A 13,520-nucleotide genomic window follows, 5' to 3' on the forward strand; every position below is an offset into this window, starting at 1 on the left:
TTCTTTCACTTTGAGTAAAGCCTTCCAGACAGGTGAATCATTGAACTTCATTTTCACCGTGGCTACAGAACAGTTTCTAAGATACTTGGCTTTAATTACTTCTTGCCATAGGCCTTCACCCGTATCTAGTTTCCACCACCATTTTGCCAGGAGAGATATGTTTTGCTTATGGAGGTCTTTCACTCCAAGCCCACCTTTTTTCTTAGATCGGCACACTCGAGACCACTTAACAAGATGGTAACGTTTTTTCTCCGTGCCACCGCACCAGAAAAACCTACGATGATACTTGTCCAGTCTCTCAATGAAGGTCTTAGAGAGAAGGAACATAGACATGTAGTAGTAAGCTATAGTGGACAGGGAAGAATTGAGTAAAGTCAATCTTCCACCAGAGGAGGTGGAGTTGCCAATCCAAGCATCGCAACTCAAGAGGTATCTAATAGCAACAAACTCCCAGTCGATGTTCCGCAAAGAGGAATAACTCACACGCACCCCTAAGTATTTCATAGGAAAGTGGCCAATTTTACATCCAAAAAGGTCCGCATACTTATGGAGAGTAGACTCATCACCTCCCACACACAGGACCTCACTTTTCATAAAATGAGAGAAGTGCATATTTCAACCCCGAACTCTTGCCCTGGTCTAATTTACAACCCCAAACTCCAATGCAGTCTAAATTACAACCCCCAACTCTCAAAACCGGCTAGGATTCAACCCTCCCCTCTCCGTTGACCGGTTTTGACCAGTCAACGGGTCCAGTCAGCATGCCACATCAGCATTATTTTTAAAAGCTGTAAAATAAAAAAATCCAGGAAAAGAAATAAAAAAATCAAATTTCCTGGAAAAATCAGGGAAAATAAATAAAATCAAATTTCTGAAAAATAAAATTATCAACATTTCCATGAAAAACCAAAAATACTTAAAATAAAAAAGTCCAAGGGAAAAAAATTCAAATTCCCAAGAAAATTATATTAAACTGTAAAATAGAAAAAAAATTCTAAAAAACTAATTTCCAAAAAAGTTCATTTTTTATTTTTTCTCGAAAATTACAGAAAAGTTTCCGAATTTTTTTTGCAATTTTTTTTCGGAAATTTGTTTTTTTATTTTTCCCTGATTTTGTTCTCGATCTTACAGATTTTTATTTATATTTTTCTTGAATTTTTGAATTTTTTTCGACGTGGCATGCTGATTGGACCTGTTGGTCAAAACTAGTCACCCCTGGTCAAAACCGGTCAACAAGGAGGGGAGGGTTGAATCCTGACCGGTTTTGAGAGTTGAGGGTTGTAATTTAGATGGTATTGAAGTTCGGGGTTGTAAATTAGACTAGGGCAAGAATTCAGGGTTGAAAAATGCACTTCTCTCTCATAAAATTGATTTTAAATTCAGACATAAGCTCAAAGAGATATAACAACAGCTTAAGGTTAACACCATGCTCGATATTGTCCTTGATACAAAGGATCGTATCGTCAGCATATTGAAGGATAGACACACCCTGGAACGAGGTCAGCCGCGAGCCCTTTGAGCAGATTATTCTTTTGAGCATTGAAAACCATTTTGGATAAACATTCAGCTGCTAGATTGAACAAAAAGGGGGACATAGGGTCTCCCTGACGAACCCCCTTAAAGCTTTGGAAATACGGCCCTACCGTGTTGTTAATCTTAACATTCACTGTCTCGTTTCGTAAAACTTGATCAACCCAGGAGCACCACTTATCTCCGAAGCCCCTAAGTCTATGGCATTCAAGAAGGAAGTCCCAATTGACTTTGTCGTACGCTTTCTCGAAATCGAGTTTAAGCACAACCCCGGTTCTCTTTTTTACATGAGTGTGGTGGAGGACCTCATGCAAAGTCAGCATCCCATCCATTATATTTCATTTTTTGATAAACGCATTTTGATGGCGGCTAATGAGTTTATCAGCAAACACTGCCGCCCTATTATCTAAAACTTTGGTAATCAGCTTGTAAGGGCAACAGAGGAGGCAGATAGGCGGAATTCTTGTATCTTCTTCGCTCCACTAATTTTGGGAATGAGAGTGATGATACCGTAGTTTAGCCTCTCTACATCCAAGGTGCCTTCATGGAAGGCCACGAATAGGTTCATGATATCATACTTAACAATCTCCCAACAGAATCTATAGAATTCTGCTGGTATGTTATCCGGGCCTGGAGCACGATTGCTATCCATAGAGAAGAGGGCCGCTTTAACTTCTTCCTCACTAAAAGGACGAGTAAGGAAATCATTGTCTGAATCAGTAAGTTTTTCATCCTCTCCCCAAGAATTAGGATTAAGATGGAAAAGATTACCCGGAGCTGCCCCAAAGAGCTCCTTATAGTAATCTGTAGCATGTTTTAATAAGTTTTCAGTACCCTCGATCATCTCCTCTCCACTGGAGAAAGAGTGAATTGTGTTTTTTCTTTTCCTTCCATTGGCAATCCTATGAAAAAATGAAGTGTTTTGATCCCCTTTTAACAGCCATGTCTCATGGGACTGTTGTAACAAAAAAAGCTCTTCATCAACAAGCATTTGCTGAACCGTAGCATTAGCAACCAATCTGGCTCTTCGTTTCGGAGAGCTTCAGCCGGCGGCAAATCCCAGACCGTATGCATTATATCCCATAGGTCCCGGGCGTGAGGGCATCTGATTAGAGCATGATGAACTGTTTCATCCTCTTGCCCACATATTGTGCAGGTTCCATCCAATTCCATGTGTCGGCGCTTCTTATTCGCACGAGTAGCCAGCGCCTCTCGAGCAGCTTTCCAAGCGAAGCCACAGACCTTAGGTGGAGCCCCACTTTTCCATAGCAGCTTCCATGCAGGTCTAGACCCATCTGTTCTCGTGCTTGATTCTCCAACTCCTTGTTGTGCCATGATCAGATCGCGGGCCATATTGTATGCCGACCGCACTGAGAATCTCCCTTGCTTGTCGGGCTGCCAGGCAAGAGAGTCTGCTTCGAATCTACGAGAGGCCTTGATTTTTAGAATCTTAGAGACATCTGCTGAAAGGAAATGTTGTGTGAGAAGCAACATATTCCAAGAGCCATCGACATTGAGAAAATCTGCCACCCATTTTAGTCTGCATCGACGTAGAAGTTGAACACAACTGTCATCGATCGGCAGGCTCAAGTGCAATAGAAGAACGAAATCGCTTAGTTTTGGGGGGTCTTCTCATCGCGCGTGACTGTTCGTGCCCCCTCCCCCCCCCCCCTAGATTTGCCTTTTGAAAATAAAATATTTCATGAACCATACATACGAATTACAAACTGTTTTCACCGTTGCATTTTTCACGTCAAGATTTTCAAAAACTACATCCCATGTTGATAGGTTCCGACAAATATTTTTCTCAGTGAAAATTGTGTTCTCAAAGTGATCAAACTCGGGCTCATAAACTGTGCTAACTCGTGCTCCCGCGTGAAGCACATATGTGCTCCCAAAATGAACTAACTAATCAGTGGCGGAGCTACAAAAGAAAAGTTGGGCGAGCCAGGGAATACAAATGTTTTATTTTTTTGTGAATACGCAAGCTGCGTATCTTTGTATTGATAGAAGAAGGGTTTATACCAGGAGATTACAACCACACGCAAGCCATGTACGCTAGAGGCATGTTCGCCGGCTAGGGAATACAAATGTTTCCAAATTATTAACCATATATTTATTTATTTATTTATTTAAGTTATCAAAGTATAGTAAACAGCGCTACCAAATTGACAGTAAACGACAATTGAGTGCACTGTTAGACAGTAAACAACAACACTATTTTTGTTGTGAACTTGTAAACTGTAAACTTGGCATCTGTTGTGAACTTGTAAAGTGTCAAGAACAGATCTTCAGTGGATTATTTATGTTTATTGGGGTCGAATTTAGGGGATTTAGGGGATGATTTAACGAACAATGACCTAAGTTGAATTTAGGGGAATAAAATTGAGAATCATTCAAATCGATTAGCTATGCTGCTTGCAGGGATACACATTAGTAGTGATTCTCATGGATTGAGAGAAGAAGCTAGCTAGTTGGGTGCTTGGGTCGCCGCCTACCGTTGCGTTGTCGCGTGGGTCGGCTGAATACACCGTTGCGTTGTCGCGTGGGTCGGCTGAATACACGTGTGCCGGTTGGCCGTCCGTCCGTGGGACCCTGAGCCTGCATCGCTGTGAATCCTACACGACGACTCTGCTGCGTTTTCTGTACGGTGTCCGTCAACGCTGTGAGCTGCAGTACTATATAATTAGCTTTTTGCTCCAGACTTGGGCGGGCCACGGCCCAATCGGCCTTGCCGAAGCTCCGCCAGTGTAACTAATGCTCTTGAGCTGTAGTAACTTATGCTTCCAGATGAACTAACTTGTGCTCCCGCGAGGGGTGAATCACGCCGTGCTTCAAACATGAACTAATCTGCGCTTCCACCTAGTACTAACTCATGTTTACAATGCGACCCTAAAAAAAAACCTCATGTTTACAATGCCAAGCACAAACTGTGCTTCCGAATGAACACATGTGCTTCCAAGAAAACTCAAGAAAATAAATAAACCAAACACACCCCCAAAAAAACCAGGCAAAAACAACCACACCCCCCCCCCCCCCCCCCCCCCCCCCCCCCCCCCCAAAAAAAAATACAAGAACATAATCGGAGATAGTGGCGTCTTCAGTAGACTGGAGACAGGAACGTAATCTTCATCATTCAAGTGAAACAGTTCCAGGAATACAAGAGGGACCAAAAAACAAAAAAGAACTAATCCGAGGCGGTACGGTAGGAACCAAAATGCACACGTGTAGCAATTCATCTCCATCCTATCCCAAGTGACCATAGTTCACTCACCTCCAGCAGAAAACGGAAACAGTAGTTACATGCGCTTTCATCTGTTTATCCAGACATCTCTACTAGCTTCACAAGAGTCTTAAGCAATTAGGTAAGCTATTACCAAGTTCACCAGGAGAAGTTAACCACGAGTGTATCCTGCACAGCATTCTCCTAAAGTTCGATTCACGTTACCAAGCTCAACGATAAGACGGGAAGATCAACCACTGATGTTGCCGAGCCAAAACAGCATCGGGAACTGAACAACCGCCAGGAAGAGCAGAAAGTAGTGGTTTCGACTCGGATGCCGCTCGTAACTCCTTGGTCCACCCAGAAGAACCCTCTTCATGGTCTTCACGAGGAACACGCCAGTGCAGAGACAGAACCATGGCATGATGAAGTAGTATAGGTAGCTCCAGAAGATGCGGGCCAGCATCGCAAGAGATGTGCCAGCAAATCCATACCCAGCATACGCCACAATGTCTAGCAATGGCGCTTCACCACTGCCCAGGGAGTACAGCAAACCTTTGATGAGGACGACTTGCAGAAACCAGCCAACTAGACCTCTTGTGAACTGTAGGGTCAGTGCCTCAGGGGTAAACCTGTATCACCGAACAAATCACATTTAGATGATTCAGTCATGTAAAGTGTGCAGTGGTTCTCCAGATAGAAGATACAGAGTGCTAGACGCTGTATTTACCTTCCCAGAACTCCCAATGCGTATCCAGCAATGACAATGTAGGTGCCAAATGCCATCAAAGGGATGTACAGGTCTGGGGCATTGATATCCTGAATTGGAGGTTTGTAGGATAGCCTTCCTCCTACAGGTTCAGTTATTCTCGTCCAATGACCCTTAAGGAAGACAATAAAGCAACATGCATGTTATGAGACTTCACAGCATGCAAATCTTGCAAGGAAAAAAGGAGAGTGAAACAGAGCTCACCCTGTGAAAGAAAGGGAACAAGACGACCTTCAGTTTGTTCCTCACATACTGGCTGTTGACTTGAAAATAGTATTGAGGGTCGGACAAATATTGAGTAATCTGACACAATCAAGTGAGGTTAGCTTGGCAGGTTTCAAAAATATTATCCACAAAAGAGAGTTGAATAAAGTTGAAGACATACATTGCTCTGCATGAACTCAGAACTCGAACCAAGAAATTTCTCTCCATATGCTCCAAGTCCAGTACGGATAAGTCCAGGTCCAGCACCATACATGGCACTTTCAAAAGGATTTGGTGGTGCATTTGCAGGCCTAGGACCTAAGCCACCCAGATCACTATTCATTGCTGCCATGATAATAACTGAGCAGACAGTCAGAAAACAATGTATTCAGAACAGTATAACAAAAGAAAACTGTGCTCGAAAGTATTTTGCGATAAGTTGAAGTCAAGAATCATAAGATGGTCTCAATCCAATTGATGATCAACAAACAGTAATCAAAATTCGAAAGTAATACTAAGTTCATTATGATCCCAACTCCCAAGTCAAGAGAAGGAAAGAACAGCAGAAACGAATCATAGCTCAATGAATTTCATGACATAACACCCATCCTTCCAAGATGAAGTGGTGATGCTAACGACAATGTGTCATAAAACTACTTTGACGGAGATAAAAGGAAAGACAGGTGATCCACATCAGCACATCTCATTTTGGCTGGTGGAGCCTGTTGCCTTAGTTTAACAACTAACATTCCGCAGTAATATGACGGCCTAACAGGAAGTATTGTCCGTTAAGACTTTTCTTGGTCAAAGAAAAACGCATCAGGTTATCATTTCACTGATCTGTGGTCATTCCATAATCTTTGCAACAACAACAAAGTCTTTAGTCCAAACAAGTTGGGGTAGGCCAGAGCTGAAACCCAAAACACCTCAACCAACTCATGGTTCTGGCACATCAAGCTTCCATTAGCTGGATAAATAAATTTTATCCAAGCAAGACAACTCGTACAATACAAGTATCTCAGAACAATCCAAGCAAGATAGGGTTCATCGCAGACAGGTGTGGATCTAATGGTGCGCCGGGGCGTGCACCAGCGCAAACACCCAAAATTTGTGGAGGTTAGTTTGGGTTTACCTCAGGAACCAATGCCGTCCAAGATCGCGGACGGGGTGGGGGGCGGCAGGGGGGGCGATGAGGTGGAACGGGGACGGCGACGGCGGTGACGCGCGTGAGAGGCGGAGTGTTGGGGGTGGCTGGTGAGGCGTCGGTGGTGTCGTAGGATGCGGCACGGCGGAAACTGTAGGGCACGGCGGTGGTAGACTACTCTGGGTCTAGAGCCGCGTTCGCCGTTGGGTCAGATTGGAGCTTGGGGAAAAGGGATCTTTTTTTTTAACGCAGTACAACGCAAATCTGATAGTACATATGCATGTACACTCATCTTATGAACATAAAAACGATAAGCACATCTGAGAGACTGAGCCATAACATATTATATTGAGATTAATGAATGGCGACTGCTAGACGCCGGTTGGCCCCCATCCATCCGATGCGATCTCCAGGTATCGTTGGATCTGACTCAACGCATCTTTCCTCCCTAGCGTATCCCTTCCGTACGACAAATCACAGAGGAAACATGGCTACCGCGCGCTTGCCGGCCACCCCGGGCTCACCGTCGCCATGGAAGAAGACGCCTTGCTGGTTGCAAATGCCTCCATTTGTCGTCGCAGCAGCAAACATCAAGGATGGTTGTAACAAAAATTCTCGCAGACCCTTGGTTGTATCTCGTCGAACCATGGACGGCGATCGCACCACTGCCAGTTGCAGCACCAAATGGCAGACGACGGCATGGCTGACAGCCAAAAAAGGCGGTGGTAGCATTTTTTGGAGAGGATTCCAGCAAAAACCAAATCCGGTGGAAGCTTTTGGGCGGTTCCTTACAGCAAACCCAAAAAGGCGATGGTAGCAAATTTGGGTGTCGGTTCCAGCAAACTCCAAAACGGTTGTAGCAACGAAAAGGCATCGCCGCCGTCGACCAGCACCGTTGTGCATGTATGTAGCAAAAAAAGTCACCGGTGGCAGTAAAAACAGGCTACGGCTGTAAAAAAAACGTCGCTGGTCCGGCAGGACGAACTCCGGTAGTAGCATTCCTGAACAAAATGCTACAACCAGCGATTTTAAAGGCCGGAACCAGATTTCAGGAAAAAGATGCAAAAGAAATAGATTTTTTGAAGAAAAAGCTTGAACGGAGTGATTTAAAAAAGATGCAACCAGTTGGCATAAAAAGTCGGGCAGGTCTCCCACTGCCATGCCTGCTGCGCGGGGGAGGGGAGGAGGGTCGTCGGAGTTGCAAAATAAGGCCATGCCCAACGTGAGCTCGTGTTTTTTTGGTGGCTTTGGAGGTGCTCGCAGCAGCGGGCTTGGAGTTGTTCCGCGACAGCAAACTCATAGCCGGTGGAGCGGGCAAGGCCATGGCTACTGCGGGGGAAGAGAGACAGAGAGGAGATGTGAGATTGGGAAGGGAGAGAAATAGAGAAGGGAGAGGATAGTTGAGTGCATGAATGGATAAGAAGGGAAGGGGGAAAGCTGCGTGGGTCCCGCGAGACACATCCTGGTGAGAGGAGCAGGGAGTGTTCGATCTCTTCTATGTACATGCCGCATGCGACCGGCCCAATCTTCGGCCGGCGCACCGGCCACAAACGTTTCCCTTGACGAATTCGCCATAAAAGTCTTTCTAATCGACGGGAGCGTCTCCTCCCACTGAACGCATATCGCTAGAATGCCTGAAATAAGTTCAGTAGAATGCAAGCATCAATGTTAAGTCTAAGACTTGAACTCTGGTGGATGTGATACTACTGTCCTCATAACCATCCAACTACATGTTGATTCACAAGGGATCTTTTCTTTTAAGAGGTATAATTATGCTTCTGGTACAAGAACTTAGCGGGTGGGTTCACTTTCATACAAAAGCTTATAAAACCTAGAACAAAGGTACAATAACTTGGCATGGATATGGGCTTGAGATACAAATTGCTTCTGTGCTGACAAATGAACGCCAACGAGGCAAAGTGCTAGCTTATCAGATTCTTTGCAAAATAGCCCCTACAAATCTATGAAATTTTGTCCATGGGGCCCTTGAGCACCGTAGACATCTACTTTTGGTTAATGAAGCCGACCTAATCTGAGCCATCTCACGCGCTTAGCATTTATGGCCATCCATTTTTTTATTTTGGGTGTTTCTGACCATTAGATCTACTGTCCTAAGAGGTTGTTGCTCCATGAGAAAAAACAAAACATTCTGGTTAACTTAGTCACCTCTGTCAGGACATTTATCTAACCGAGCATGGTCCAAGAGAAAAAAAATTGTCCACTCGATCAATGGACGGTCGATATAACCATCAAAAAATTATGCATCTCACGCGATGCATCCACACGTGGCTGATCTTGATCTCCTCCACCTGTTGGAGTCCGACATCAACAGCGGCACTGCTACAAGAGGACCCAACGGCTGAGCCAACTCCACTCCGCCCCTGCGACGCTGCCTCATCGTGCGCCTCGACGAGTGTAGGTCACACTTCCAATGCTCAACTCCCGGGACGTGATACATCCCAAACGTATCTATAATTTTTGATTGTTTCATGCTATTATATTATTATTTTAATATTTTTATAGGACTAAGCTACTAATTTAGTGCCCAGTGTCAATTCCTATTTTCTGCTTGTTTTTGGTTTCACAAGCGGAGGTCAAAATAAATTGTCTATTTAACAAGACTTTTTTGGGTGACAAGAAACGCATGAAGCTTTGGTAGAGATCAAGACGAGCCTTGAGGGGCCCATAAGGACAGGTGGCGCGGCCAGGGGTTGGTCGCGCCCCTTGAGTTTGTGGGCCCCTCAGTTACCGCCTTAGTCTAATTGCACCGCCATAATTCTCTATAAATAGAAACCATCTGTCGTGCATCCAAAAATTTTATCGCTGCCGCAAGCCTCTGCTCCAAAGAGATCTCATCTGGAGCCCTATTGCAAAATCCCACTAGAGGGGGAAGCCATTGCCGAAGGCCTCTTCATCGACCTTGTTGCCTCCATGACCATGTATTACTAGTTACTTTAGGACCTATGGGTCCATAGTAGTAGCTAGATGGTTCCGTCTCTCTTTTGGATCTTCAATACCATGTTCTCGTTCTTGATCGAGATCAATTTAATGTAAACAGTGGTGTTTTGTTGGGACATGATGAATTGTCACTTTGTGATTAGATTGTTCATTAAAATCAACTGAATCTATTTTAGTTTTCATGCTACATAATTAATAGATTTGTATTTCTCTTTGATCTATCTATCTTCTTTGGCCAAGTTCAATCGATTTATCTTCAGTGTAAGAGGTGCTTTGTAGTGGGTTCAATCTTGTGGTGCTCTAACCCAGTCTATACTACTATTAAACAATCAAACATTTTCTTTTTTAAGGCCACCCCATTATGTGTATCCAGGCTAATTTGTGCCGCCAGATTGTCCCACCTAATGAGATCTAATGACCTAAATACATCTGACCGGGGGTCACAATTGCATGTAGCAATTACTGTTGGCTGACCATGCTTCACCGAGCGGACGAAATTTCCCACGCCCGATCTGGATCAGGCCCCCACACAGCCACCGCTCCGCTAATCTCGCCCGTATATTCCGTAATCTCTCCCATATCCGTTCGCCCTCCAAGAAAACGTTGCCGTCGCTCCCACGCGTAGCACCTGTCCTCCTTCCACCTTCCCCTTCCACCCATCTGGCCTTCCCGCTCGCCTCTTCCCCGCTCCCCACGCGTCTCCTCTGGTGGCCGCCTTCGGCGAGTGGAGTCTGTTCCTCACTGGCTCGCTGCATTCTTCCTCTGCGAGGTGTTAGTGTGGGGATGGGATCTGACAGGATCGGGACGAGGAGGCGGCTGTGAAGTACACGTTCTGGAGCTGCGCGTGGATGCGCTCATTGCCGAGGCCGATGCCGCTCTTTCTGGAGGCCGACACCGCTCTTTCTAGAAGAAATCCCTCGGTGTCAAGCGGGGTGACGTGGACACCTACGTCCTTCATGTTTGGGCGCTGGAGGGCGACGGGAGGCATCGATTCGCCGTTTGGCTCCTGCACTAGGGGACTGCGGCTGCTACAAAAGATGCAGCAATTGGAAGATGCACAGGTCAGCAACGCCTCCTCCCCCTCGCACAGTTCCTCTGGACCTGTAGGTAACTGCTTGCACGCTTTGTAATATGGCATCGTGTATGTGAATATGTGATATACTGATGTTGCAAGTGAGACTATTCCAATTAACTTGTAGATTTCATGCATCCCATAAAGCCATAACTCTTTCCTGCAATCTAGCTCACAGTAGCAAATTTCTGACTTCGCTTCTAACCTAATTGCCTTGAATTCGTGTACATAATTATATTATGACAGAAATTTAAGTATTGTCTCGATTAGATTTGCCGCATGGGTACCTGTTTTTCTCCATTAAAATACCTCATGTAATGCTACGTTCCACATTTTCTGCATAACGGTAAGTTCATATATATTTCTACTGAAGCGTGCAGCCATATCTTCCAATTTTGCTTCAATATGTTCTCCCATATGCACGACAATTGGGCCTCTTTTTGTCAATGTGGGGAGCAGGCTTTCATAATGAACTGTGTGATTAATGATAGTCCTCACCCTACAGTACTTGGTGAGATGCCACTAAGTCAATCTGCTATCTCAGGTTATATTGGATGCTAATTTATTTTACAATACTACTACATCTTTCTTGAATCAGATTCGGACTGTTTCTGTGCAATTTTGTTCTATAGCTATTTTTGGGTGGCTTTCTTTGTTTTGCTTTATGTTGTATATAATCAGTAGAAAACTCAAGCCCCATCATCTGACATTTCTGTAGTAACGACTGAAACTATTCGAGGACAAATCTTGGATTGTTGTTGTCGTTGGAATTTAGAGTTGCATGGTTGGCATGGTCAACATGGCAAAGAAAGTATAGAAGATTTGCCAAACCAAGTATGGGCTTGTAGAGTACCTCAGGTAATCAGATTCTGCACCCAAATTTAATTTTACTTGCTTTTAAATGCTTCTAGGGCAGATGATGTCGATATGCTAGATTGTGTTGTAGTTTATGCTTGTCTGGTTATGTATATTTTCTTCCAGAGTGTCACATTTCCTTTTTGAGAAATTCTAATGGTGTAGGCTGAGCATGGACGTTTGTGCTGTTGTGTGTGTTGAGGTCAATCTTAGTTTGGAACACAATAGAGCAATGGTGATCAGCTCATTCTAGCTTTAAATGAAAACAATTTAAAAATTAGTTTGTCAATAGTCACTAGATACAAATATAGTCCCTCTGTTTCTAAATATGAGTATGGACTACATACGGATATCAATAGTCACTAGATACAAATATACTCGCTAAATTCACTCATTTCGCTTCGTATGTAGTTCATATTGAAATCTCTAAAAAGACTTATATTAAGGAACATAGGGAGTACTACATTGGGCCCTTTGTTTCAAAAGTTGTTTCTTATCACGTATAGAGGTTCAGTACAGTTTGAAGCTGACAAGATCCATATAACTTGCACTGCTTGATGTTCATGTCAAGCCACACTTACTGTTATCACTAAACTGAAAAAATGTCAACTTCCTAATTAAATTTGCTAAAATGTTGTAAAACTGAAGCTCTCTGCAGGTATTATATTTCCTGCTCAATATGCTCATGTATAAAACATTTTTCTCGGCGTGTGAGCAAACTCTGACGGACAATATGCTGATTAACTTTGTTCTAAACTGTTGAATCGCCATAAGGGAGATAGTAGTGTAGTACGGAGGAAATAATCCTCGAATTTTGTTTGCAAGGCATGTACTGATGTCATTAATTTGGCATGCAAAGTGTTGCTAAAAATTAATGCAACTATTATTTTCTTGCAGTAAAAGATTATTGTTTGTAACATAATTTATATATTTTTCAATTAGAAAATATCATATAGCCAATTATTTTTGTCCTTCGTAAACACAAAGAATGATGATTTATAGCATCAGTAGAGTGTGTAGGCAATTTTGACTGTGGTACGTGAGGTCATGTACTTTGTTATCACTAGAAAATTTATGTACCTGTGCTGCTGGCCACTTTTTTTAGACGCGGTAATTAACCTTTGAAGTGTATACATGGTATCAAATATATCGAGATTAACATTAGTTTCCCCTGTTGAAGCTTGTGCAATTGGATTTATGTTGGTCAAGAACTGGTCAACGATAAAGGAGAACAAGCATTGTATTTTGTATTACTATTCTATACAAACTTTCTTCCCACACCATTATGTAATCTTTCCCTTTTGAGGTTGCAGTATGATCTCTGCTAACCAGATTTTATATATGATCACTGCTAAATTACAACATAATGCCAAATGTACAAGTATCCTTTGCAGAATTCGAATGCCCATCGATATCTTATTACATATATGAGTACCGGCGTTGTGAATCTATTTGTTTCTGTTGCATATGTAAATGTGAATGGTAACATGTGAGATTTGCGATCAGCTAATCCTAGAAAAAATAGCAAGCAGATCAGAGATATTGAGTACCGTATTTAATTTGTCAAACTATCAACTTTGATCTATCCTAGGAGAAAGTAGCAAGCAGATTAGACATGTTGACATGGGACATCAGGATCCCGTAAGTAAAATGGTATCACAAACTTCACTTACTAGCTCGTCCAACAATGCCCATCTCGTGCTGGCACAGCAAAGGGAACGTTAACACCATGACACGCTCCATAACTTTAGCCTCATTGTGAGAA

At 43.4% G+C, this 13,520-nt stretch overlaps 2 protein-coding genes across 5 annotated transcripts; one reads left to right on the plus strand and one right to left on the minus strand.

The window, feature by feature from the left end:
- Positions 1 to 4,619: 4,619 nt before the first annotated feature.
- Positions 4,620 to 7,122, minus strand: LOC123132667 (protein YIF1B-B). 2 transcript variants are annotated; one of them, XM_044552523.1, is made up of 5 exons: positions 6,859 to 7,122; positions 5,908 to 6,071; positions 5,727 to 5,825; positions 5,484 to 5,635; positions 4,620 to 5,385 (listed from the first exon to the last, which is right to left on the minus strand). In XM_044552523.1, exons 2-5 carry the CDS (start codon positions 6,067 to 6,069, stop codon positions 5,004 to 5,006), a joined length of 795 nt encoding a protein of 264 aa, XP_044408458.1. In that variant the 5' UTR covers positions 6,070 to 6,071; positions 6,859 to 7,122; the 3' UTR covers positions 4,620 to 5,003. The 2 variants fall into 2 exon arrangements, with proteins under 2 accessions (XP_044408458.1, XP_044408457.1); XM_044552522.1 differs by having other exon boundaries at positions 5,908 to 6,086.
- Positions 7,123 to 10,422: 3,300 nt separating this feature from the next.
- Positions 10,423 to 13,181, plus strand: LOC123132668 (uncharacterized). 3 transcript variants are annotated; one of them, XR_006464956.1, is made up of 3 exons: positions 10,423 to 10,889; positions 11,619 to 11,758; positions 12,936 to 13,181. XR_006464956.1 is itself a non-coding variant. In XM_044552524.1 (3 exons), exons 1-3 carry the CDS (start codon positions 10,677 to 10,679, stop codon positions 12,978 to 12,980), a joined length of 444 nt encoding a protein of 147 aa, XP_044408459.1. In that variant the 5' UTR covers positions 10,423 to 10,676; the 3' UTR covers positions 12,981 to 13,181. The 3 variants fall into 3 exon arrangements, 1 of the variants encoding a protein (XP_044408459.1); XM_044552524.1 differs by having other exon boundaries at positions 10,423 to 10,935; XR_006464955.1 differs by having other exon boundaries at positions 11,619 to 13,181.
- The last annotated feature ends 339 nt before the right edge of the window (positions 13,182 to 13,520 follow it).

Source organism: Triticum aestivum, chromosome 6A (genome assembly GCF_018294505.1).
Source record: "Triticum aestivum cultivar Chinese Spring chromosome 6A, IWGSC CS RefSeq v2.1, whole genome shotgun sequence".
NCBI classification, from domain to species: domain Eukaryota; kingdom Viridiplantae; phylum Streptophyta; class Magnoliopsida; order Poales; family Poaceae; genus Triticum; species Triticum aestivum.

Bases quoted from the DNA above. Each gene is read 5' to 3' on its own strand.
- LOC123132668 (XM_044552524.1), top strand. From the start codon at position 10,677: ATGCGCTCATTGCCGAGGCCGATGCCGCTCTTTCTGGAGGCCGACACC. The intron at 10,936-11,618 runs GTAACTGCTTGC...ACATTTCTGTAG, and splicing joins CAGTTCCTCTGGACCTGTAG to TAACGACTGAAACTATTCGA. The intron at 11,759-12,935 runs GTAATCAGATTC...CCCCTGTTGAAG, and splicing joins GGGCTTGTAGAGTACCTCAG to CTTGTGCAATTGGATTTATG.
- LOC123132667 (XM_044552522.1), bottom strand. From the start codon at position 6,078: ATGGCAGCAATGAATAGTGATCTGGGTGGCTTAGGTCCTAGGCCTGCA. The intron at 5,826-5,907 runs GTATGTCTTCAA...TGATTGTGTCAG, and splicing joins CTGAGTTCATGCAGAGCAAT to ATTACTCAATATTTGTCCGA. The intron at 5,636-5,726 runs GTGAGCTCTGTT...GTCTTCCTTAAG, and splicing joins TGTTCCCTTTCTTTCACAGG to GGTCATTGGACGAGAATAAC.